At 40.8% G+C, this 26,663-nt stretch overlaps 1 protein-coding gene across 1 annotated transcript in view; it reads right to left on the bottom strand.

Moving 5' to 3' along the window:
- TOX (thymocyte selection associated high mobility group box) overlaps nt 1-26,663 on the bottom strand; it is a gene marked incomplete at both ends in the record, with an annotated part of 294,857 nt that overhangs the window by 11,446 nt on the left and 256,748 nt on the right. Inside the window, 2 exons of the mRNA XM_079722330.1 lie at nt 9,015-9,095; nt 21,185-21,415. Coding sequence (XP_079578456.1) covers nt 9,015-9,095; nt 21,185-21,415 — 312 coding nt within the window. The remainder of the gene's footprint in view (nt 1-9,014; nt 9,096-21,184; nt 21,416-26,663) is intronic.

The following is a 26,663-nucleotide window of genomic DNA, read 5'->3' on the forward strand; positions in this document are numbered from 1 at the left end:
GACATGGCAGGCACTCCACTGGGGGTTCTCTCCCTGCATTCTCTCTTCACCATGATGTCCTGCACCAACAGGAAAGGTATTATTATTTTTTTTTTTTCTGGCTGTGCAGCTTGCAGGATCTTAGTTCCCCCACCAGGGACTGAACCTGGACCCCAGCAGTGAGAGCACTGAATCCTAACCACTGACCACCAGGGAATTCCCAGGAAAGGATTTTTTAAAGGTCGGGACTGGAATCTTGTGTGTCCCATGCATCTGACACAGTGCCAAGTATAGAGAAGACAAATATGTTTGTTGAGTGACTGAGTGACTGTTCTTTAACAATACCGCAAGCAGTCACTGCTGCCCTGGCTGATATTCCTGACAAGACATTCTGTTCCTCTTCCTAAGGGGTAAGGAAAGATCTGAAATCTTTGAAAACCCACAGGGTATCAGATTGATCTTCATTCTCTGCTCTCATCATGAACCACACCCTTCCAGAAGAAATGAGAAATTATAACCCTTAGCTTTGCCCTTTGGTTAGGTACCATGTGCTTTGTTCCCCACTGGATCTTGGGTGGATGGCGGGAAGCAGGGAAGCTTACCACGTTTCATCCATATTTTGAGAATTTTTATCTTTATGTAGAGATTCATTCACTTAGAAAGGGAAAAAAACCTGCTTCTAGCTTCACTTCTGATGAATTCTTAATCAGACTAATACAACAGACCACCTATTAATTACAGAGATATTTTATTGTTTTGGAAGATAGGCAGAACAAGTTCATTTTCCATAGCAAAGTGTCATGAATTCACAGCAAAGCGTCATGACTAAATGGAAATATGAAGAAATCATAAGCTTAATATACTCTCACCGTCATTTTCTTCCAATTAAACTATGAAAGCAAGGCTACTATTTTGCAAGTAATTACATTGCATATGAAGATCTCTATACCTTCCATTCGGAAACTAGAATTACTTTCTCATACAGTCTAAATCATTTAAATTTGTTTCTAATCTCAAACGCATTAACCACTTTTATTTAGTGGTGTGTGCTTTGTGTCGGTCACCTGCCAAATAGGACCCTATCAGTGTATACACAACTGAAAATCCACCCTCGAGTGTGACATTTTCATGGGATGAATGTGTATTTGCTATTGGTTTATAAGCTCTATTTCCTGTTTTCTTTTGGGCCCCTGATTCTAAAGGATGTTTTCTATAAGCAAAATGGAATGTGTGTGTGGGGGGGGCTCAATGAAGACCTTTTGGGTCTTTTCAGTAGTCTTTCACAAAGGATACGACTCTATAAACATTAAGGTACTTCTTATTAATCAAGTTGTTGATTGTCCAAGATAGTTTCAATCCCATTTACTTTGTATAATGAAGATAATACTGCATAGTCTATAAATGCTCCCTTTCTGGGACGGTAAGTGCTATAAAAATGAAAGATTGACAAAGCAATTGTTATTTAAAACAGCAAAGTATAAACACAAGACATAAAGCTCAGTGGAAATAACAATATAGGAGGCGCTGAACCAAATCAGATTAATAGTTCATCTAATTTGATTCTTGTTTCCAGTGCTGACCAATACTTGATGCATTGGAAATTAAACAAAATGTATGCACCTACTCAACTGTGCATTGTTACTTTTGGAAGGAAAATTCTTCTTGGTACTTGCAGGTGATTAGCTTACACCCTGAAGCATGAGATTTTATTATCTTTAAATCACGATCTGGGCTTACAGAGCTGCAAATTTTATGTTAACAGTCATAAAATGATCCATCCTATTTTCATATTCAGACTAAGTATTTGTCTCAATAGCTCTCTACAGCATGAATTCTATAAGTTACTTTCATCCTGTAAAAAGAAATCATTTGTTTCAAATTTACTATCCTTTAATTGAACTGAGAATTGTGTTTCTTTACTATCGGTCATGGCAACAGAGAACTTACTAAATTTAGTTCAACACTGTCCTATACTGTACATTATAAAAAGCTTCCATCAGCCTCTGTAAGTTTCGGCACCCCAGCTCAAGGTAGAGACAAAATCTCATATTTGATGTGTGACCTTAAAGTCATGAATCTGATTACTTATACTGAACATACAGGAACATGTTCATCCAAACATTGTCTCTTTCCAGGCTGGCACTTCTGAGCAGCTGTACGCTTATTTCAATAATGCTGCTTTTACTTGGAATACTTGGGAACTTCCGTACAGGATTTTCTTCAGTGCCTGTGGGACATCCCTTTACATACCCTCAGACAACTCTTTGTCTTTTGGCGGTGAATTTGATTTTTGGAAACAGCTAATAGTCACTTGAAGCTAAGTCTGTTGGATGTATATGGGTGATGTTTGGGGAAAAGAATGAGGTGTGAAAACCATGTGACAGTGTTGACTTGCTAAGGTGGCTCATAAACTTTTGCAGAGTGCGGTTCTAAAAGAGGAGCTGCCAAAGCCTTCTGAACTCTGGGGCAATAATAAAGTAAGTTTGTAGCCGCCCAAGGTGAGTCCTTTGAATGCAACACTCATTTTGGGAATATGAATTCTGGTCTATGCGGTAAGATAAAGCTAGTTCCCGTTGCTTTAAAGTTATACATTGCTTTCAACATAATTTAGGCTCGTGTCTAGGAATTCCTGAGTCTATGGAAAAACTGTATTTCCTTAAGGTTTACCTAACAGTCCAACCCAAAATGATCTGAAATAGCATGTAAAACCGCTCCAGCCCAGAAACCGCAGGCTCCACAATGGCAGATATTCTTGACCCTCAAACTATTCGTAGGCTCCCTCAACTAAAGGCTCATAAAGACATTTCAATTAAGGAACCCGTGGAGGTGATTGTTTTAAATGTCTAAATCATTTTTTATCTTTATAAAAGAATATATGTATGAAGCAAGTTTTTCTTGTTTTAATGCCACTTTAAAAGTTTCTTTGTATCAAAGCAGCCTTGCAGACATTGAGAATATGATCCAGCTATATCGCGAATCATATACAAAACTCTCCTAGTTCTTTGTGCACCTATCAATAACGTTAATCATAAAATTGATAGTAATAATAATTGCTGGTATTAAGTGCTCTCCTGTGTTCAAGATCCTGAATCATGCAGTTTATATAGAGTTTCCTATTTTATTTTAATGGAAACCTAATGATGTAGGTCCTATTATCTTCTCTGTTTAACACATTAGAAAATTGGGACTTTAAATAGCTGAATAACGTGCATAAAAGCAAGCAGTTAGGAAGTGAGAAACCTGGAATTTGAACCCAGATGGAGCTGCCCCGAGGGCGTGGGGACGTTTCTGACCCCTGAGGACTCGTTTCGAGCGACACTGGTGGTGCGTTAAAGGTTTTTAATGCTTCCCTTGGTGCCTGGGGAAGCACAGGTGCTGAAGACGCCTTCAAGATATTCTCCAAACCTTATTTATAAACCTTTGCTTCCCACTTTTAAATTTCTCAATGGAAAAAAACTGTTTGCCTAAATAATCCAAGAGTTTGGTAATGCTCCCTGTTCAGATTAAATTCCTCTAGGGTAACATGGTGTCTCCATTCTTGTTCTGGATTCAGAGAAAACGGAGCACAAGGAACCAATGCCCATGCCTGACACCCATCATGGGGTGAACAGGCCCACACCTGTGTTTTTCAGGCTTAGAAATGTCAAATCCACTCTTCTCTGCTACTATCTCCTGCCCTCCCTTTTCAGTTGCTTTATGACTTTTTCCTCTGCAATCTCTCCAACTTCCCTCTTTAAATCATAGAGTCTAAAACTGAACAGGTTAGTTTTTCCAGGTCTTACCCGGGCTGTGTTTGCAGCTGCCAGTGCTCCCTTTCCCGTGTCCTTCACTGCGCGTGTGTTTCCACGGCAGAGGGGCTGTGCTGGGCGGGTCTGTCACCGAGCGGATCTAACCCTGGGTGGGTCTGTCACTGGCTCCATGTGACTAGGTAAAGCACGTGCACAGCTGAACAGCAAGGCACAGAACAAGGCTTCCTAAACATTCTGCAGGTCCCAGCGTCCTCTGAGGGTCTCGGGCCGGCCTCTGGTGGAAGGGAGGGCCAGGCTTCTACCCTCATCCCCAGCCTCATTTAAACGAGGACACCTTGACTCCTGGCTGTCTAACACGTAAGAGTTGGCACAGAATTTTACTGAGGATAAGAAGAGGCCGTAGTGCTAAAGATATAAAAACCGACAGTCACCCAGGGTAGAGAGAAGCCTACAAGCTTTGGAACCGGAGAGCGAGGACTGTGAGTTCTCCCTCTGCTACCACCAGCCTCTCCTTCGTCTCTTAGACTCTCCAGGTCACTTTGTCTCTCTGCCTAGAGACTGTCTAGAAAATGGGGCTAAATCTCACTTTGTAGGGTTATTGTGATGATGAGTAGAAATATATGTAAAATGCCGAGCACAGCGTGGGACACACAGAAGCTACTCGATGGCAAGGTGCCATTTGTATTTGTCTTGTTACTGAAAAAAATTCGGTGTCCAGCTGAGAGTGTGTCTGTATTGTCATTTTCAAGTACAAAGGTTAGAATATTCTACTACGACCGAGCTTTTTTATTTTGGGTTAATTTCAATTTTACTCGGGTCTGAAGTCATGTTAATTAATATGCCGGGTTAGATGGTATATAATTCATTTAAGCAAAAATGTAATTGAAAGGAGAGGTGCATTGTTAATCCTATGACTCAGTCTCTTGGATGGAGCCAATATTCACTGGCTGCTTCTATTTCTTGTTTATGTTCCGTAAGAAACAGCTAATTTTAGAGTAGTGAGAAGCAGTTACTTTTAGAGTACAGTTTCAAACCTCTCAAGTATCACGAAACACTCTGATCTGTTGTGCTCATCTTTGGGCTCTCAGCACCAAGTCCTGTGCCTGATGTGGAAAAGGTGCTGTGCAGCTCTGGCTGGGATGCAGACTAGGGCCTGGAGTGGAAGCAGTGAGAAGTAGCCGACTTGACGTGGTTACACTTTAGAGAGGGCAAGAGCTGTTGGCCCAGGGATACAAGGCCTTATTGGATGAAACACATTTGCATAGAAAACTGGTACCCAAATATGTAGCTCTGGAGGAGTAAATCAAAATTGCCAGTGAGAACTTAGGGAACCGGACACAGAGCTTTGGCTAATACAGTATTTCACTGACAAAAGTGACCTTAGGAAACCATCAACAAAACAAAAAGACAAACTGTGGAATGGGAGAAAATGTTTGCAAATGATGAAACCAACAAGGGGTTAATCTCCAAAATACACAAACAGCTCATACAACGCAATATGAAAAAACCAAACAATCCAGTCAAAAAATGGGCAGAAGACCTAAATAGACATTTCTCCAAAGAAGACATACAGATGGCCAAGAGGCACATGAAAAGATGCTCAACATGGCTAATTATTAGAGAAATGCAAATCAAAACTACAATGAGGTATCACCTCACATGGGTCAGAATGGCCATCATCAAAAAGTCTACAAATAACAAATGCTAGAGAGGCTGTGAAGAAAAGGGAACCTTCCTACACTGTTGGTGGGAATGTAAATCGGTGCAGCCATCATGGTAAACAATAGGGAAGTTCCTTAAAAAACTAAAAATAGAGCTACCATACAATCCAGCAATCCCACTCCTGGGCATATATCTGGAAAAGATGAAAACTCTAACTAAAAAAGATACATGCACCCCAATGTTCACAGCAGCACTGTTTACAAAAGCCAAGACACGGAAACAACCCAAATGCCCATCAACAGATGACTGGTTTAAGAAGATGTGGTATATATATACATATATATATATATATATATATATATGTATATATCATGGAATATTACTCAGCCATAAAAAGAATGAAATACTGCCATTTGCAGCAACATGGATGGACCTAGAGATTGTCATACTAAGTGGAATCAGTTAGAGAAAGACAAATACTAAATGATATCACTTGTAAGTGGAATCTAAAAATAATAAAATGAATCTAATATATATAAAACAGAAACAGACTCACAGACATAGAAAACAAACTTTGGGGAAAGGGGAAAGAAAGAGGGGGCCAGGGGGATAAATTAGGAGTATGGGAATAACAGATACAAACTACTATACATAAAATAGATAAGCAGCAAGGATCTGCTATGTAGAACAGGGAACTACATTTACTATCTTGTGATAAACTATAACAGAAAGTAATCTGACAAATATATACAACTGAATCACTTTGCTATACACCTGAAACTAACACAATATTGTAAATAAACTACTTTAAGTGGGCTTAGAAGAGAGAAGGTCGATGCTCCATCCTGACTTCTGGGGCAGGGGATTAGGGAAGCAGGTCGAGCACCCTGTCAGGACCTGGGGACAGCACGGCCCAGCACAAGGACTGAGGGAGTGGGAGGTCAACACAGGGCTTGGGCACTTGTTGCCTATGTGATACTTTTCCTCTTCAGTGAAATGTTGACAATCAAGCCTACTTTGAGGGGTAAGGTATGGGGAGTGAGGGAAGTCATTCACATAAAGTTATCTTTTAAAATATAAATCCGATCACGCCATCCCCCTACTGGAACCCATTCAGTGGCGTCCCTTTGTACAGAAGATGAAACCCAGCTCCTTTCCCCATCCTGCAAGGCCTTCGTGACTTGGCCGCTGCCCATCTTCCCAGCTTCATCTCAAACCACACTCCCCTGTTGGCTCAGCTCCAGCCACACTGACCATTTCTCCATCCAAGGAGGTATTTTTGTCCCCCGAGCCTGCATTTGCTGCACTGCCTGGTCGGCTCTGTCCCAGGCTCCCTGTGTCCTGCAAGCTCCTGTCTTTCCTTGCTCTCAGCTCCAGGGTCATATCTTCAAAGAGGAGTCAGCAGACCACCCTATCAGATGCCTTCCTTGATTTCCCAGAAGGCTTCGATTCACAAAGATCTTGGTCATTCATTAACTTATGCTTTCACTAGTGGTCTCCCCGGATTGAAGAGAAAGTTCTTTAAGTGCAGAGGACACACCTGCCAGTACTCCGCTGTGTCCTCCAAGCCTGGCCCAGCGCTCGGCACAGATCACATGCCCAGGGAAATTCACCAAATGAACACATGAACGAGTGAATGGAGAAGATGGAGCTCGGCTGTCACACTGTGGTTGCCTGGATTGGTGACTGTTATTACCATGTAGCATTTATGATTGCACCTTTAGATCTTTCAGAATAGGGAAATAATTTATAACATACTAAAAAAAGTATAACAGAAAAATATATGTGTAAACATGAATGGCTGCTATTTTCCTTGTGATAATTTTAAATGGAAAAGCAATGGATTTTTATATATGTTTCTGTGTGCAATCAGCGGATAGGCTGGTAAATTTTCTGCACGTGTCTGCAAGGTTATACTGCAAATATCCCATTCACATACAACATCAGAAGACCATTTTTCTAACCTGGAGAGGGTGTTTATAACTATGCTTCATTCTGTATACATACAATAGATAGTTGTACATAAATAGACATTCAACAGCTCCAGCAAAATTCCTGCTGCCAAAGAGAAGAAAAACGTCAGAGTAAGCTATAAAGAAAGTGCTTGGTTTTTTTAAAATGTAGAAATGGCAATTCGCAGCATTTATACAAATTGCCGTATACTGAGGGTTGCAACTCTGAGAATGAATAGTAAGAAAAGTTGCAGCTAAGAGCAAATCTGAAGACACTTGTTTTGAAAGTAAAGCTTAGTCAGTATTATAGCATTCTGGCAATCTGCATAACATTAACCAGAGCGCTTTGTATTGGGATTGACACTTCATGTATTGATTTTCTCATATGTAAAATGTTCTGACTAAAACTTCTATTTAAAATGCTCAAGAAGAAACTTACCTTGGATGAAATAAGAAGAATTCATATGCCCCCTTACATCTTGGGCATATTAATCTGAATAATACCAAGTAACTATACAACCTAATTGTTGGATGGATCTAATATTTTGCACCTTGTTTTTTTGCTATAATTTTACATACATGCTGTGAATTCTATAAATATACAGAAATGTGTGACGGTATCAGCAGAAAATATAAACAGCTTCAAAAGGAGTTAGAAAAATTAGAAAGTGTGAGATCCATAGTGAGTTAGTACAGATGAGCTAGGAATTTTAAGGTTAAATAATAAATATTAAGTTTTCCCACAATGTCATACCTTAGAAGTGGAATGCAAAGTTGCATTAGACCAACAGTGTACCGAAATTTCTTATGCATTTGTACTTTGTGCTCCTTTTTCTTCTCTGTATCATATATTCAGTATATGTTTTCCCCAAGAAAAACTAACTTATATAATTACTTTAGAGTTGTTGGAAGGGGAGTGGATATTTGTGGATAAAACAGAAAGTATTTTCATGGGTGAATGGAATGAAGTCCAGAGCCCCACCCGCACTGAGCTGGGTACCAGTCACATCTGGACTTAAGATGCCACAGTGTCCTGTCCTCACAGCTTCAGCCCTGTCTCTGAGGTTACCTGCCTGAGAAATCTATAAAAGGAAATACAGCTTTAATAATCCAACACCAAACAGAGTTAACTCTTGAGTCTTTATACCAGCAAGGGCTCGTATTTGAGATATTCTAAAGCATAAACTATTTTAGTGGTGTTTTCATTTTCAAATGAAATGATGCATTTTTTTCATTTGTTCGTTTGTTTTGGTAGGCTTACATTCTGATGTTGTTGTAATGAGGCTAGGATTAAAGACAGTTAGCATCTCCTCAGCAAAGACCAATGGGATGGGGTCAGGGTGGAGGGCAATTTAAGCGTGGAACATGGTGAAACAGAAAGTTGGTTAGGGATTAAGAATGCACTGTGACTAACCCACAAAATCAGTAATCCACAGGTGGGCAATAGTACACAAAAGGATGGATGGAATGACACCAGAGGATGTTGTTCTGGTCCTCTAGGTATGAACAAATATTTTCATAACATATAGCTTTGTTTAGGATTTACTTTTTCTTCTTCAGCAAAGGAGATTGTGCAGAAATGCTGAAGTAATCTTTTATGCTTTCACATGACCATCAGAGTCTGCAATGAGATGGCCACAATCCATCCCAATACCACATGGTTGCATGTTACCTTGGATACCAGGCTGGCTCTGTATGCTGCTAGTTGCTTCAGGTACTCCTTCTTTGCAGCCTCTGTTTTCTTTTTATAAACCTGTAACAACAGAGAGTCTGAAATTAGAAAGTGCATCTGCTTTTGTTTCCAGAGAAGTACAGTGCAGAATGATAACTGTGTGTGTACACACACACACACACACACACACACACACACACACACACACATATTAACATACATCTCCCCAAAGATCGTGTTTTCTTACTGAAACAAGTTTTTAAGAAGTATGGCAAGAGATTAGATAAGAAAAAGATTAACTATAGTAAAACTTTTCATTTTCCATAAAGCATATGTACAGATTTATCTGGGGTACTTTGACAGTGGAAGTAGTTGGCTTAGAAAGATACTATTGATGAAGGTTCCTGGGGAAAGAAACTACATGTGAATAAAGAAGTCATTCATATTTACAAAATGGGCAGATAATTCTACAGTGCATTCAAATCCTGATATATATTCTCCTTGCTAAATATAAAAACAAGGACAGAATTAAAAGATGATCAGTTATGTTCAATATGTTATGGAGTTTGCAGGTTCATCACTATTTTAAAATTCTGTGTCTTGAAGTTCTATTTTCAAAGACTCAGGAGCTGGCAATCGCAGTCAAAGTCACATTTGGGAGTGGGCTGGGGACGCTGAGTGGCCAAGGAATGCGTGTGTGCCGTGCAGTCTGCTGTGGTCATGCCCTTTCCAACAAAAACACTGGATGGCATGAGTGTGTGGAAGCCTCAGTGTGAACAGGTAAAAATGTTCAGAATTGAATTTCAGTTTACAGAAGCTTTTCATTTTTCATAGGGGATCATTTTGCAAATACAAGTAAAATCATCCTAAAGTGAGCAAAAGTACCAAAAAATGACTTGCTGGTAGGCTAAAGGTCACATTGCTAAGTTAAACAGAAAAAAAGTCATTAGAGTCAAAAATGAAAGATTAGCAAAGTGAATACACACGGTTGTCTGCTACCATTAAGCTCATTCTTTCAAGGCTTTAGAGTCTGTTTTTGTCAATCTTTTGAAATCACCCCTAAAGAATAAAGTATTTTTCACCATTGGATGTATTTTCATCGATATGACTAGTTTAAATTTCCCACATCTTGAATTTTACAGCAGGGAATGAGGGGTGCTTGGCTAGTATTTTGTAATGCTGAGCTCAAAACCAGACACAGCTCAGTGTGAAAAGTGGCTTTGGAATTAGTCAAAATAGTTAAATATAAATTATGTCTAAAGACCAAGTATCTGCCAAAGTTGGCAGCAGAGGTCAGTTCATGGTTTCTGATGTGGAAGGTGGTTTGCTGAGCTCAGCCCTCAGCTGTGAAATTCAAGGTGTGAGAAATATTACTTACTTATGAATATTTTAATTAAAGCAGAACACCTAAGGTAAACAAATGAGTAACCTTGTCAGCAGAATTATAAAGCACCCTATGAAATGAAAGTGCTAATTTAAGGAGCTCTTCAGCCTAGTCTTTTTTTTTTTTTTTTTTGCAGTACGCGGGCCTCACTGCTGTGGCCTCTCCCGTTGCGGAGCACAGGCTCCGGACGCGCAGGCTCCGGACGCGCAGGCTCCGGACGCGCAGGCTCCGCGGCATGTGGGATCCTCCCGGACCGGGGCACGAACCCATGTCCCCTGCATCGGCAGGCGGACTCTCAACCACTGTGCCACCAGGGAAGCCCCAGCCTAGTCTTTTATATTTGGCATTTTGGTATATTAAAGGCAATTATAATAAGGCGATTAAGAATTTGTGCAACAGTATCATACAATCATTGGGTCATCTTTACAATATATGGAACTAAAGAAACTTAAAAGAAATTTTTTAGTAAAAAGCCAAATTAATCCTTTGGTTCAATTACAAGAGAACTCTTAATTTACGGAGCTAATTATTGGAAATAAAATTCAAATCCTTTTTTAGACATTCAAACATGAAAGCAAATAAACACTAGATTACAGCGAATGTCTTTGAACAGTATGATTCATGTATATTATATGCTTTGGTCAGACACAATCAGAAACACAGAGCCCTCCTGCTTTTTATTGATTTATTTCGTTCTCCAAAGACAGATTTCTGTTTGTAGTTCTTTCTCCCTCCAATCTCTTCTCCGAGACATAATTTAAAATTAATGACCTTACACTGAAAATGTTTACATTTACTTTTAATACCTTAAAACTGTTTGGAGAGGGTTTTTCTCCCACACAGACAGAAATCCTATTCAGGACTCTGAAGCAAATATTTAGCAAAAATATCTTTGATGGCAGTATGCTTTTGTATATTAGAAGCATTTCTATCATGTATTTTATTCATATGCTACTCTAAGTGACCCCCTGGGCAGCTAACTAGGGTTCATTTAGCTTCCAAAGGCAAATATTACACACTTGGGTCCATAGCATTGCCCAAAGCATCATTTCTTTTTTTTTTTTTAATTTTATTTATTTATTTATGGCTGTGTTGGGTCTTCGTTTCTGTGCGAGGGCTTTCTCTAGTTGCGGCGAGTGGGGGCCACTCCTCATCGCGGTGTGCGGGCCTCTCGTTATCACGGCCTCTCCTGTTGCGGAGCACAGGCTCCAGACGCGCAGGCTCAGTAATTGTGGCTCACGGGGCTAGCCGCTCCGCGGCATGTGGGATCTTCCCAGACCAGGGCTCGAACCCATGTCCCCTGCATTGGCAGGCAGACTCTCAACCACTGCACCACCAGGGAAGCCCCAAAGCATCATTTTCTAAGTGGCACAGATAAGATGGTGTTGCCAGGTGGCCAGATTGTAACATCTACCCTCTTTCTTGCATTTGGTTTCTATTGAAAAAGCAACAGTGTTACTATGGTGGGGCCCCCAGGGGTTAACGTCCCACAGGGTGTTAACTCTCCTGAAATTTGTTGATTAACAACCATGGGAGAAAGGTGGCAACTCAACATGTTTTAGGCTGAATGTGTGCCCCCTGGTTTCACTGGGAGATCGATGTTGTTACAGGATACCTGACCAGCATTCAGAGTGCCCTGTTTCCTCCAAATGGCTCCCTATTGGCTACTCATGATGGGCTATGTGAGATCATCGTACAAGCGCCTAAATACCGCTTTAGGAAAGGGTAAACTCATCATGTGACACTACACGGATTGATGGGTCCGCTCTTTCCTGAACAGACGCAGGTGTTCAGAGGGGGGATGCAAAGCGTGGTAACTGCAGGAGGTATATTTCTGTAATTGTGTTTAAAGGGGGCGGTACCCTAGGTCAGAATTAACGTCTGAGGTGGTCTCCCCATAGTCATTTTGAACCTCCACCTTTGAGAACTAGCTAATGGCTCAAATATTATTCATGCTGTATGTCTCTATGATGCTACCTTCTAAAATTGCACAGGGATGCTTTCTGAATTCTATATTTGATGGGAATGTCTGAAGAAAGACCTCAAATGTATGCGTGAATGATAAAAAAACATGTAAGAATTCCACATACTTAAATTCCTACTTCAGAACAGATATTTAAAAATCATCAGTAAAAAGATCCTCAAAAACGTTTCAAAGCTCTATTTATGGATGGAGAAGTATTCTGCCTGCTGAAACCAAAGATGACGTTGACTGAATTTGGCAATGAACAGCCCACTGCAATGATCAAACCTTCTAATCTAGGAGGATAGGTCTGATTTATATCAAAGTTAGGTTTGGGAAAGAAATGGTCTCTCTCTCTCAGGGAAAGACAAATATTTTAAAGAAACGTGATTCACACAGTAAATATTAGTACTCAGTTGAACTACAAAATGGCTTCCAAATGGTCTACAGCTGTTTGAAATAAAGTGCAAAGTTGGCCAGATGAGGATTTAAAAATCATAATACATCATTCATCATTTTCCCCAGCTCATCCAAACACTTTTGAATTCATCCTGTCCTAACTTAGTTATTTGCTGTGGTTTGTTATTCTAAGAAAGCTACCATATCCTATCTAAGGATCGCATCTCAGTGGTTAAACTAAAACATATATAATGGCTAAACTAAAACATATATAATGGCTAAACTAAAACATACATCAAATAGCAATTCTAGAGAATCCAAATTCTATTCATGTAATCTAGTGATTCTGTGAATCATTTTTTAAATGCTCTACGTTCCAGCATGTGTAATATATATGTCTTATAGGCTAATAATCTCTAATTAAAAGCAGCAGTTCAGTATCAGTGAATATGATGCACACAAACAGAAAAAATTCTAATACAACCTGTCATTTTGCTTTTTCCACTTTCTGCTCCTTCCCCAAACAATCCATCTAACTTATACAAAAAAGTAAAATCTTATAAACAGCATTTAGTTCCTTCTTCCTTCCCTCTTTTCGGCTCTGGCCCTTAGTTAATCTCTAATTGTAGTTTATTTCAACTCTTTACAGTAATAATAAGAAAAAACATAATTCTTCCAATTCTGGATTTTAATCAAACACTATAAAACTAAGAGGCGCGGGCTTCCCTGGTGTCACAGTGGTTGAGAGTCCACCTGCCGATGCAGGGGACACAGGTTCGTGCCCCGGTCCAGGAGGATCCCACATGCCGCGGAGCGGCTGGGCCCGTGAGCCATGGCCACTGGGCCTGTACGTCCAGAGCCTGTGCTCCGCAACGGGAGAGGCCACAACAGTGAGAGGCCCGCGTACCACAAAAAACAAACAAAAAACTAAAAGGTGCTTTTCTTTTTCGTTAACTTCAAATGCAGTTTTTCCCCCCCAGTATAAGTTCATATTTATAGAAAATGCTTAGAAATACAGTTATATAAGAAATAATAATTTAATCACAATTCCCTGTCATACACAGTACTTGAGAAATTAATGTCTGCAGCGTCTTTGAATGCTGTTATTATTTAGGATAATTAGAGCAAGTGTTTTATACAGAACTTAGTCCTTAAATTTCCATTTGTGTAACTTGCTCAGCATTTTCTTAGGCATTCCAGAACTGAGAGAACTTTATAAAGTAGTATTGAGAGCATTGAAAATATTATACAATGTGTCAAAAATCTTGCTATGGATTCTTTTTGGGATCCATCAAATGCATACAAATAGTCTACACAAAAATGGTGTAACCTGTTTTTGGAATGGTAGGGATAAAGAAGCAAGCTCCTCATCTGAAAAAATGGCTGCAAAATATATCTGTAGATTCATTAAATGAGGATGACCGGGGCGAGTATAATGTCGTTTGATTATGCTTAACAATATATTGAGTATCTATTAGGTGCCTTCATGGTGTGAGGAACTGAAGCTACAGAACCAAAAACAGGCATTAAAAATAGGCCTCTATTGTGTGCATTTTCTGTGTCAGGCACACAAGAAATGCAGACAACCCCCCCACACACATATACATATTATACATATATACATAAGTACCTAAGATCCATCCGGTATCTAAGATCCATCTTTGCATTTTTGTTCATGCAATGGCTCCTCCTGGCTGCATAAGATCTCCCCGTGATGCCCCTCTTAGACCCCCAACTGCAGGGCCTGTCATCTTTTTGTCTGCAGCAGAAGCCCCAGCAGGCAGGGCAGAGCTTGGTACATAGTAGGTGCTCAGGAAATACCTGTGATCCAGTGTATAATCCCTAGTCTCAGGTTTCTCCTTGCATGAGTCAGCATGGGCATGGGGGTTCATGGTAAAATACCGATTGCATCTTCTGAATTAGAGTGGGCATCAATAGAAGTAGAAGATTTGATATACAGACAACCCGCCCACCCCAAACATGTTTACCAAGAATACATAAAGCACAGCAGACTTGAGTATTACATTCAAATTCTCTCCCTGCTGATGCCATGGAACCTTTCAAGTGGAATGTCTGCTCCCTCTGTGTATGAGCGTGGAATATTTCTACGTGTATTTATACCCATGAAGGCATGCCATAATCCCATTTGTGTACCAATAATTATATGTATTTATACTTACCTGTGTTTTAGAGGTAAAATATGCTCACCACTGCATGTAATATTTCTAACTGCTGTTTTAAGTTTTTACAAATATAAACTTTTCTTACATTCTACAGTTTTTAAATGAACAATTATTTTATATATCCTTTACTCCTAGTTTAAAAAAAATTGGGGAAGGGCTTCCCTGGTGGCGCAGTGGTTGAGTCCGCCTGCCGATGCAGGGGACACGGGTTCGTGCCCGGGTCCGGGAGGATCCCACATGCCGTGGAGCGGCTGGGCCCGTGAGCCATGGCTGCTGAGCCTGTGGGTCCGGAGCCTGTGCTCCGCAACGGGAGAGGCCATGACAGTGAGAGGCCCGCGTACAGCAAAAAAAAAAAAAAAAAAAAAAATGGGGAAAATGCATAGTGTTTATAAGGAACTGGCCAAGATAAACACGTGTGAATATGACAGTGCAATAGGATTTTAGTTAACCTGAAGTGCTGTTGACATAAAATCCACATTTTATCATAAGACATGGGGCGGGGGGAAAAACCCCGGCAGCATATCTGTAGTGGGTGTTTTAGCACCAGTGAGGAGTAAATGATTTGATTCCGTGGGCTCAGAGGATTTGTCAGCTGCCTCCTAAGTATAATTCTGGCTCTTCATATCCCTGCTGCTTCTAATTTAGCAGGACAGGCTCATAATTGAAGCAAATTAACTATTTACACTTGCCACTTCTACCAGGGGAAGAGGACACAGCAGCAGGAAAGAATGAGCAGGAAATTACATTCTTCCCACTTGTGTCAGATCTGCCCTTATATAAACACATTAACAGTCATTTCATAAGGCGTCAAACATAGGAGTAAATACTGAGGGATAAAATAATGAGGTGTTGCTATTGAGCTGAACTGCTATGGCTAATATCCTTGGATATGAATTATGCATCCTGAAAGAAGGCATATGGTACAATATTCAAACAGTTTCCCTGCAAGTGATATCTGCTCATTAGGCTCTGGATCTCGAGGTAAATCCACTCTCTGCTCCCACAACAGGGCTAGCATTTACAAAAATAGGCTCTCTGGGCACCGTGGGCTGTGGTTTCTCCTGAACACACCAAACTCTGAACAGGCCTTCCACTCCATTTTTAGCCTAACAGCATGTTTATTTAGCTCTTTGGCTGAAGCTCTAAAGCCATTTAATGTAATGTAAACAAGAACATTTTGTTTGTAATTTGCTAAATGTATTACAGCCCAACTGTGTCTCCAATTAGGAACTTAAGGTTCACTTAGTAATTTACATCTGGTTCTGATTTAAGGTGACTTTCCTTTCCCACTTAAGAGCTGACTTTCCATGGCTAAAAAGGACCCAAGAACACTTTACAGCTCTCTGGACCAATCTCTTCTGCTTCAAAGCTGGACGGGCTCTTTAATTTAGTGGGGTTTGATTTCCTCTCTGTTAACTGTGAACTCAGATCCCAGACTGGGATGACCAGAGTCACAGAATTCAGAAATAATGGGGAGAGACAGGAAATCTAGCTGGACCTTCATAAAAAAAGATGCTGAGGGTTGCTGAAACTCCGAGGAGTCTAATACAAAGGGCGTTACCTTGTTATTATTTTTCTTTCTCTGTAGGTTCCAGTCAGTGAAAGATACATAGCAAAGACCAACATCACAGCCACGCTTATGTTTTATTTCCCTCTCTCCATCTGGTGCCTTTTTTAAACAACTTACTATGGCTCTGAACCGGGCTGTCTACTGTCTTAGGATTCATTAGCATTTAAAGCCTCCAGCTGGAATCCCAAACACAATCCTGCTCCCATTCCAGATTCAGCACCATCTTCCAAAGTATTAAAACGGAGAGATCTCTGACATGTGAAGTTTGTTCAGTGGCTTTGGTAGGAATGATTCATACGGGAGGTTTTGTGTTCCTGGAGGACTTTTAGCACTGCTTTCAGCTTCCTTCTGAGTTTTCTTCTTTGAGAGATTCTTCATAGGAACCAAAGTACATATAGTTTCTCCCTTATCATGGCTTCTGAAAATAAAGGTCTGCCCACCTGCATGGCTTCTTAGCCCCGCCTAAACTCCACAATGAGGAAGCATGTGACACAAACATACAGCAGCCCTATTAGTCCTGTTCCCTCTGGCTGGCAAGTAAACATTCGATTGTAATCTCACTAATAGCTGTTTTTCCTTAAGTATTGTAATTTTCTGAGCCCCTAATAAGTCATCAATAATTCTGCCCATTTTCTCCAGTTCGTGTTTATATTTGTAGCTGTTCATAATTGGGGGCTATTATGACAACGGGATTTTTGAACAATCGTGGTGCATGGAATCCTAGCTTTCTACTTGAACCAGCTGCCTACACAATGCCAACAGCATCACGTGGGGCTGTTCTGAAACATGCACATTTGTCCTAAATTTTGAAGTTTAATGGTCTGCCTCTAATCGGCTTCAGCAACATTCCTTTCAAAATACATAGCATGTGCTCCCCAATTTGAATATTAAATGAGAGTAAAATACAATTAATTTAAGCTTGAAATAGAGATATTATATTATGTTGGCACAATGAGTCAACATAAAGGGAAAGAACAGGTGGTAACACACCACGCTAACACTTCAGGATATTTTGCTGGCATTCTCTTGATGCCCAAACGTGCGTCCTAGGTGGGCATGCACGCTTCGCTGGCCATTCCTGCACACTGTTAGACAGGGGCTGCCACGTGGTGTCCCAGCAGCCCCGTCAGATGCAATATGCTCCCTTTTGTAAGCGTGGCGTCTGATTTCATTCATTGGACCCTCTCTCTGCTTGTCCCTGGGATGGACTTGCACCCTGTATGTGTCATAAACCATCCTTTTTGGCATACTCTGCAGTTTCACTATCTTTATTAAGCAAGATCATCTTTTAAGAGAAAAGGATAAGCTGTGCTGAACCCCTGTCAAGTCAAAGGAACATACGGCATGGGGACAAACCATTTTCGAGTGACTCAAACTTCTCCCAATACCTTGTTTAGAAAATGGTGCTCAAATGTTAAAATATTAACTTTTCTAGAAGAGACAAAGATAGTTATTTCTGTTAGTATATTTTCCTAAGCAATCTTAGCATAACTTTTTAAAACAACTGCATTTTGATTATGAAATTGCTTTATAATACCCAATGAGTTAAATAGGGTCAGCTATTATATAATTTCATCCTTTATATATAAAACAAATTCTTGAAAAAACCCCCAACTATTTCCATTAAGAGAGAACCCAGCGACTTCCCTGGCGGTCCAGTGGTTAAGGCTTCATGCTTCCACCACACAGGGGGCGGGTTCGATCCCTGGTCGGGGAACTAAGATCCTACATACCATGAGGTAGAGCCAAAATGTTTTTAAAAAAAAAAACAAAAAGAGAGAGAGAGAGAGAGCCCAAAGACAGACTCATTACAGGTTAGTTATTAAATTGGAAATAAAAGAGAATGAGGAAAATGTTTTGTCATCACAAGTACACTCGAAAGAGCTTACAGTATTGAGGCCTTGTCCCTAACCAAGACTACACACAGGGGTTGTCAAAGCAGAGAGAGAGGTATGTCTTGGTGCTTGGATCATGGTGGAGCAGGGACAGGGATGGGGTTGGGATTCCTGGTGGATGTGCACTCAGTTTCTCAATCCGTGAAGCTGTAGTGAGTGGAGGAATGAGCCCCTCTACAATTCCATCACGAGTGTCCAGCATCAGGGGGGGGACCACACCTCAGCTCTAGGAGTGTGAGAACAAACTGATCTGAGTTCGGATAGTAACCAGCTCTGAAATCCTCAAACAACTATATCAGGTTTTCAACAGAATCATAAAATACAATGTCAACCACCCTCTTAATTGTGAGATGAGTATTTTAATCGAATGCAAGGAGAACGTTTCCGTGGTGTGTTTTTCATCCTCGGAGACGACTCTTGTAGCAGAGCTCCACATGGTAGGCCTATGCTCTCCTGTGAAGCCCTTCCCTGGGGCTGGCAGTCTTGAAAAGGACATAAGAAAATGTGTAGAGCTTTCAGATTGTAAAGGACAGCTTTGGCTTACAGTCAAGGGGGGTTGGAGAGAACCGGGGGAGTGGGCTCTGTGTTTCCTTAGCAACTGGTTTGACCATCACAACTATAATTGGTTCCATGAATTGGTGAGAAAAAAATTGTTAAGTTGAATGATAAGTTCTAGTCACACAAATCAGTCAACAGAATGGGACTCCGCCTTATTCTCTGCTCCACTCCCAGCGTCTAGAACAGTGCCCGGGGCACAGAGTAAACATGCAGCAAATATTTGTTGAATGAATAAGTGACTGCATTTGACCATCTGGCCCCATTTCACAGTCTGCAAACTTCAGATAAAAGTATCTGTGGGGAAGGAAGACCCCTGCTGTGGGCTCAGCAGGTGGAACAGCAGCTCCCGAGGTATGCAGTCTGTATTTTTTTTTTTTTTTGCGGTACGCGGGACTCTCACTGTTGTGGCCTCTCCCGTTGCGGAGCACAGGCTCCGACGTGCAGGCTCAGCGGCCATGGCTCACGGGCCCAGCCGCTCCGCGGCATGTGGGATCTTCCCGGACCGGGGCACGAACCCGCGTCCCCTGCATCGGCAGGCGGACTCTCAACCACTGCGCCACCAGGGAAGCCCAGTTGGATTGTTTTTGATGCCTCCCCAAATAAAATGGAAATGTTGACTTACCTGGGATTCTTAATAATAGCATCTTACGGAAAATGTTTTACTCTCTTCACAAAGTGTTGTGTAAGTCATTGTTTAAAGCACAAATATTCCTTCCAGGGTGCTTGTTACAGCCAAATTTATTTTACTCCCCTATTCCTTCCCTCCACTTAGAAGTGCAGCAAACTTTAGGGCAGCTTCTGTCCCTTCTATGGCACTGCCTAGTTATTGGAAGTCATAAATATAAAAACAGATACCGCCTCTCATATGAAAGTGTGAGTTGAATGAGGTAAAATGGCATTAGTGGGCTCTATATGTTTTAAGGATATACAGTTGTTTCAATGTCACTTTTATACATACTTCTACGTATCTAAACATGTCTTCACAGTTTACACTTTCATTTGTATCTGCTGGGCTGGATTAAGTTTTGTTGTGACTGTGACCAATATTCAGGCCATGTGAGCACTGTCTTATCACATCGCCAATTAGTTGTAATAAATGTTCAATGTACACCAAAAAAAAAAAAGTATCTACGAGTATTGAGCAGAACAAATGAGATAAATCATGTAAAAGTGTTCTTCAAAGTATAAAACATGATATACATTACAGATGTTGACAGATAATATATAGTCCTTATAGATGTACATAGGTTTGAGATGTTCTGTTTCTTACATATTTCCCTGGACCTGATGAGGAGAGGTAAAAAGTCTCTGTCAAGAATCCAATGAGACTAACGCATCATTAATGCCGTAAAGTATTCTGCAGCAGCTAAACCTGCAACTACTGAATCGTTTCACTAACTGAACTTTAATGATAATGCTTGTCTAATTTTTCCTTCATGACCATGGAATTCTAGATGGTGACAATGGCAATCTAGCCCCTGGTTTAGAAATCTGGGATCAATATTGCTTCTTTGTTGAAGTATGCAGGCTACGTCTGCATACTGAGCTCTTTCTCTCCACAGTTCCCACCCTCCTTAAGACATTCTGGGCTACTCGCCCTATGGCTGAGATACAAAGTGTCTCACGGCCTTCCACCCCCAGCAGTGTGGTCCTCAATCACACCACGGCAATCCACAAGAGAAGAAGAAAATAACCAGGCATCTGGGCCCATTTAATACAACCTAGAAATATAGTACAAGTGGGATTGAATAACATACTCTGATGGTCTTTAGGGAATGGATAAGGGTAGAAACCCTTAAATTTGAGGCTCATTTAGCAAAAAGCCAAGAGGGTTTTGATGACAAAAGAGTAAATATTAAGTGCTGAAGAGAGGTGTGGACAGCTCTCAAAATACTTTTGGTATTTTTTCTGTCTTTATGATTGCACTGGCAACATTAAGGAATGACGTAATCCTGGCTGGGATGCGTAGAAGTCCTTCCAAAAGTAACTACGCTATATAAACTTTGAAACAAAGGAACTAACATGTTATTTATAACAGAGCAATAAAGGAGTATAAAATCATGTCAAAGTCCCCTGAAGTCTGGTTCTGTTGGGGCACATTCTCAGCCTCAGTTCTAGTAACTGAAGAATTCACCCAACATCCTTAGAAGCCATTTCTTTAGAATGTGTACACTTTCTCAAATCATGTTGATTCACTCCATTTCGCATCTTTTCTTACCTGTTTTTGCTCTTCTCCTAAACCATCCCACATTGAAGCCACAATTTTAGAGACTTCACCAAAGGTAGCATTTGGATTTTGGCCCTTGATGGCAGCCTGAGTATCACGAAAGAATAACGCATAAGCAGACACAGGCTTCTGGGGCTCATTAGGGTCCTTCTTCTTCTTCTTTTTGGGGGTTTTTGGTTTTTTCCCCATGTCAGAGGCAGGTCGCTTCTCTCCACCATTGACCTGAAATAAAACAAAATCTGAATTATAGAAGAACTAAGAAAATTTGAGGACAAATCATATTGCTCTCCCTTGAGACTTACATAGATATACTCACCCATACACATCACGCAAACACAGACGTTTCTAAGGGACACTTGGTTTTGTTGTTGTTACTGTTTTCAAGTAAAACTTATTTCATGTACTTTTCATATTCATCCTTTTCCAGCCTAGTTTATGTAACTTTAAAATAATATTATTGATTCTCTTTATAATACTATTGTACTGTTAGATATTATACCTTCACTCTCTCAACGTTTTCTTGTTCTCCTTCAGGAAGCTGAAGGAGGAGCAGCATGGTGACTCACAGCAGCAGATTCCTCGTGTAGTAACCCTACTGTATGAACAATCTAACCTGTTTTCTTCTGGGGGCTTTATCCTTTTCCTCCTACTTACGATTTTTAAACAATAGTGGGCAACATGTCCAATGAATACAGTTGAACGGCTTTTGGTGTTGCACTTAGGTCTACGGAACGCTACTGGGAAAGCCTAGCAGTGCTCATGGCATGGAGAATGGCATAATCTAGACCCTAGATCAGCGATGTCCAACAGAAGTTTCTGCAATGGGGGTAAAGTTCTAAAATCTGCACAATTCAATATGGTAGCCACTAGTTACATGTAACTAATGAGTATGTGAAATGCAGCTAGCAGGAATAAGAAACAAAATTTTAAATTTTATATAATTTTAATTGCTTTAAATTGAAATAGCTACATGTGGCTAGTCACTACCATATTGGAGAGTACACCTCTGTAAACCAGATTCTCAAATCTAGACATTTCTAGAACAGCTTTAATATTCAGTTTAAGGATAGATTCCATTTTCTCCTGTTCTTCCTTGAGTATGAATATTTGGATAATCTGAATTGTTATTATGAGGCAAGTGGGAAAAAACCCCCACAATGTATTGATATTTAAGACATCTGCATTTGAACTTTGATACTAATTATATGCGATGTCATTTTATCCACCTCTATAGAATGAGAGATTTGGGCTACGATTTCTTTCTAGTTCTAAAATTATATGAATCTACATGAGCATCCAGTAGTGTTGTCTCGGAAGGAACCCTCTTGCCACACGCCTCTCCCACCAGCACACAGGCCCCCATCCACGGTCTCCTGAGGACGTCACCTCTATCAGGGAGGTTCTGTACCCTCACCTTCTCTTATGATGACTGTTGTTGCTTTTTTCTTCTTGGCAAACAATGTAATATGTATCTTATTCAGATGAATTGCCAGGCAGAGTAATATGTGTAAAGTAACTGCCACCACTGGAGATGAAGCATGATCTCCTGAGAGGCCAGTGGATGTGACATCAGAGGATCCACACTCATGTCCTCCTTTACTAGTTTTAGCTGTGAAATCTTGGCAAGTTACAAAATTTCTCTGGGCCTCCATTTCCTCTACTGCAAACCAGCTGCAGTGCCATTTTGTGATTACTGAGATGATATATATATAAATATGTTTAAAACTTTAAAATGATATTCAGATGTTAATTATGACACAGTAGTAACTTTTTACTGAATGAATGGAAAGAAATGACCTTAACACTAATTTGTGATGCCATATGGTCTTGGTTTAAAAGATATGCCTTGGGAACCAAACAGAGACAGGAAAAAAACTAAGTGAATTCTTTGGCTTTGGCTTTAGTGAGAAAGTTATTTAAAAGATTATCATTTTGAAACGGTCTACTGAAGCAGACTGAACAACCCCATGGGGACAGGAGGCTCTGAACTGAGCTGACAAGCTAATGTAGATGAACACTAGAAGATAACTTCCCCAGGATGGGTTTGAGGTGATCCTGTCAAATGACTGGTCCTCAGGTCAGTCTGCCAAAGGACAAGGATGCTGGGACTGGGCTGAGTTGATACTGGGGAAACTGGTGTAACGGCTCTAAAGTAAACATTTAGGCAAATATGATCTAGAATGGTCATTCTCAATGGCTGAATGTTAGAATCACCTGGGAAACTTAAGTAACACCCTCATGTCCAGGCTTTAGCTCTATACTGATTAAATCAGAAAGTCTAGGAGCAGGAGACACTGGTCTCAGTCCCCCTTCACTCTACTCCTCCAACTGCCCTTTAGCTACTTCAGACACGCAACAAACAAGCGAACTTTCTCTTTGCCCCAAGGCTACATAGAGCCATCTTCCTTCTCTTCACAGCCAGACCCCTCCACGTGGTTGTGCTGGCTGCAGGCAGCTTCGGCAACTCACTGTACCTCCCTATTGCTTAGCTTTCAATAAGGTCGCCAAGGACCACGCTGATAAACCCAGTGGGTTTTTTTTTTTTTTTTTGCGGTACGCGGGCCTCTGTTGTGGCCTCTCCCGTTGCGGAGCACAGGCTCCGGACGCGCAGGCTCAGCGGCCATGGCTCACGGGCCCAGCCGCTCCGCGGCATGTGGGATCTTCCCGGACCGGGGCACGAACCTGTGTCCCCTGCATCGGCAGGCGGACTCTCAACCACTGCGCCACCAGGGAAGCCCCGACCCAGTGGGCTTTTTACTCTTCCCCTGACTTGATTTCTCACTGGGAGTGTCCTGTCTCTTCCAGCTCCAGGGCTCCATGACATCACGGTCTCTGGGTATCATGCCTACCTCGGTGTCCTCACTGTTTCCAGAATCATTTTTAGGCCCATCCTCCTCCACCTGGCCATTAAATGGTAGTGTTCCTGATGTTTTTTTTCTTTTTCTTTTTTTTTTGCTGTGGATTGTCTTTTCTTGTGAGTTTGTACTTAGGAATGTCTTAAGACGCAGGGTTTCCATTACCATTTGTGGGTGGATGAGTGTCAAGTTCTTTTCCTCTGAATTCTGACTGCATAGAAACAATTGCTATTTGACACCTTTATCTTCTTTATTTTTTTTATAATTTCCAAATTTTCTAAACATAGCTATTCCTATATTCAAAATAACAAAGTATCAAGAAGAAAAATAAAAAGGATTCAAGAAAGACCACAATGAAGAATATTAAAAATGAAGGGATCATGACATTGGAGGTCATATTTCATCAAGGATTGGGAATATTCAGACAAAGGGAACAAAGTGTAGGGAAATGAATGGTTCTCCATAGGGAATATTTACCTGGACTCCTTTTAAATTTTAATTGAAAAATTAGTGATCTGAAACATTAAAATCTCCATGATTGCAGATTATATCTGTCTTTGTAGAAAATAATCAAATGTCAGTTGTAGAGATAAATTTCCTATGATTCCCTGCAAATATTTTTATTAAAAGATTTTCCCAAATAATTTAAATAGTTTCCCGATTCCATTGTCCAAAATTGTGCTTGAACTGCTGATCTTTATGCTTCCTTTCTTTTAAAATTGGTATTGGACAACATGGTGCAACCTACTGGATACGTGATGCCCTGTGGTAACAGAAAGGACAGTTACCCTCCTGCTGGGCAATGTGGCCCTTCTTTCTAGGGATTCTCTGCAGAAACAGGAGAACCTGTTACTGCCAGTGAGAAGCTCTAAGTATCAAGTGTATCAAAACCACAAATTACTGTTTTGAGGCCACGTATAGCAACCCTATAGGAATCTCTAAACAATTCCATGCAGCCAATCAATTTGGTTGGTTTTCTGGAGGCTTCCCCTATTTTCCTGGCTTGTTCCTGTATTCTTGGTTCATAATATTCTGACCACTTATAAGACTGCCCGAATAGAACTGAACTATGGTTTAAGATAATGCCCTTTCACCAAAAGCTGATGTTAAGAGGAAACAATGAAAATAAAAATTATGTATGAAAGAGTTTTTAAACATAAAATGTACGTTGAAGGGCATCATTGTTATACTGCTCAGTGTTCCTTGTATAAAGACTTACTGGATATGTACAATGGCTTTGCTTTTAGGATGCAATGACGGGATACAAATTCCTTGTTGTGGTCTGATGTCTAACGCACCCATGCAGGTGGGCAGTGCGAAGTGAAGGCTGTCTGCCACATGAACACTGGGCGTTGCCTCCTGATGTGTGAGGGTCTCATGTTTTAGTTTGCATTTTGCCTGTGTTTGGGAAGGTACAGAAATGAGCTGCTATTTTAGAGTCCGTATAATGAACTGGGAATTTGTCAGGCCTACTATCTGGCGGTAGTTTCATCACATATTTGAAAACCACATGATCATATCTCATATACAAAGCCTCCCTAAAGAAAGAAATGTGGCTATAATTTGGATCCACTTACACACCAGGAATGGATTGTATCTTGAAAGACACCTGGCCTTGCTGACCGTCAACTATTTGGAATGAACACAATGATGATAAATGCGACTGTGGTGAGAAAATTAGCTAAATGGATTTGTAATATGTGCCTGGATCTTAATTTTGAGTGTTGTCTGGATCCTGAATTCTTACTTAGAGGAATGAAAGCTTATAATTTTATGTCCTAATTTTCTAAGAGACCCTGACTTCTGCAGTCTAGAGCAGCACTATCTTATGGAACTTTCTGGAAAGATGGAAATGTTCTCTGCACTGTTTGAAAGGATAGCCACTAGCCACATGTGGCTATGGAGTATGTTGTGCTGGAGCAACTGAGGAAATGAATTTTTTATTTATTTAATTTTAATTAGTCAAATTTAAATGTACACAGTCATACAGGACTTGTGGCTACTGTATAGGACTGTACAGCATTGTGTACTGGACACTATTTTAGTGTATAACATTTCTAGAGTTACTAGGGTTCTAAGACTGAAGAGTTACATTTAATTCCAACGTCATAATCTTTACAATACAGAAGGAGCCATATAATGCAAAAATATAAACTCCCCATGAGGATGAGCACGTTGAGAGTGAGGACAAGGTTCCGTTATCTTTCTGTCCTCACAGCATCAGCTCGGAGTCTTACATGCAGTGGATCATCACACATTTCCACCCCTGTATTATATAGCAGTGGGCAGAGGCTTAGAATGACAAGGAAAAGGACATTTGAAACACATATAAAAGTTGTATGAGGGCTTCCCTGGTGGCGTAGTGGTTGAGAGTCTGCCTGCCAATGCAGAGGACACGGGTTCGAGCCCCGGTCTGGGAGGATCCCACATGCCATGGAGCAACTAAGCCCGTGCACCACAACTACTGAGCCTGCGCGTCTGGAGCCTGTGCTCCACAACAAGAGAGGCCGCGACAGTGAGAGGCCCGCGCACCGCGATGAAGAGTGGCCCCCGCTTGCCACAACTAGAGAAAGCCCTAGCACAGAAACGAAGACCCAACACAGCCAAAAAATAAA

This window comes from Hyperoodon ampullatus (genome assembly GCF_949752795.1).
Source record: "Hyperoodon ampullatus genome assembly, chromosome: 17".
Lineage (NCBI taxonomy): Eukaryota > Metazoa > Chordata > Mammalia > Artiodactyla > Ziphiidae > Hyperoodon > Hyperoodon ampullatus.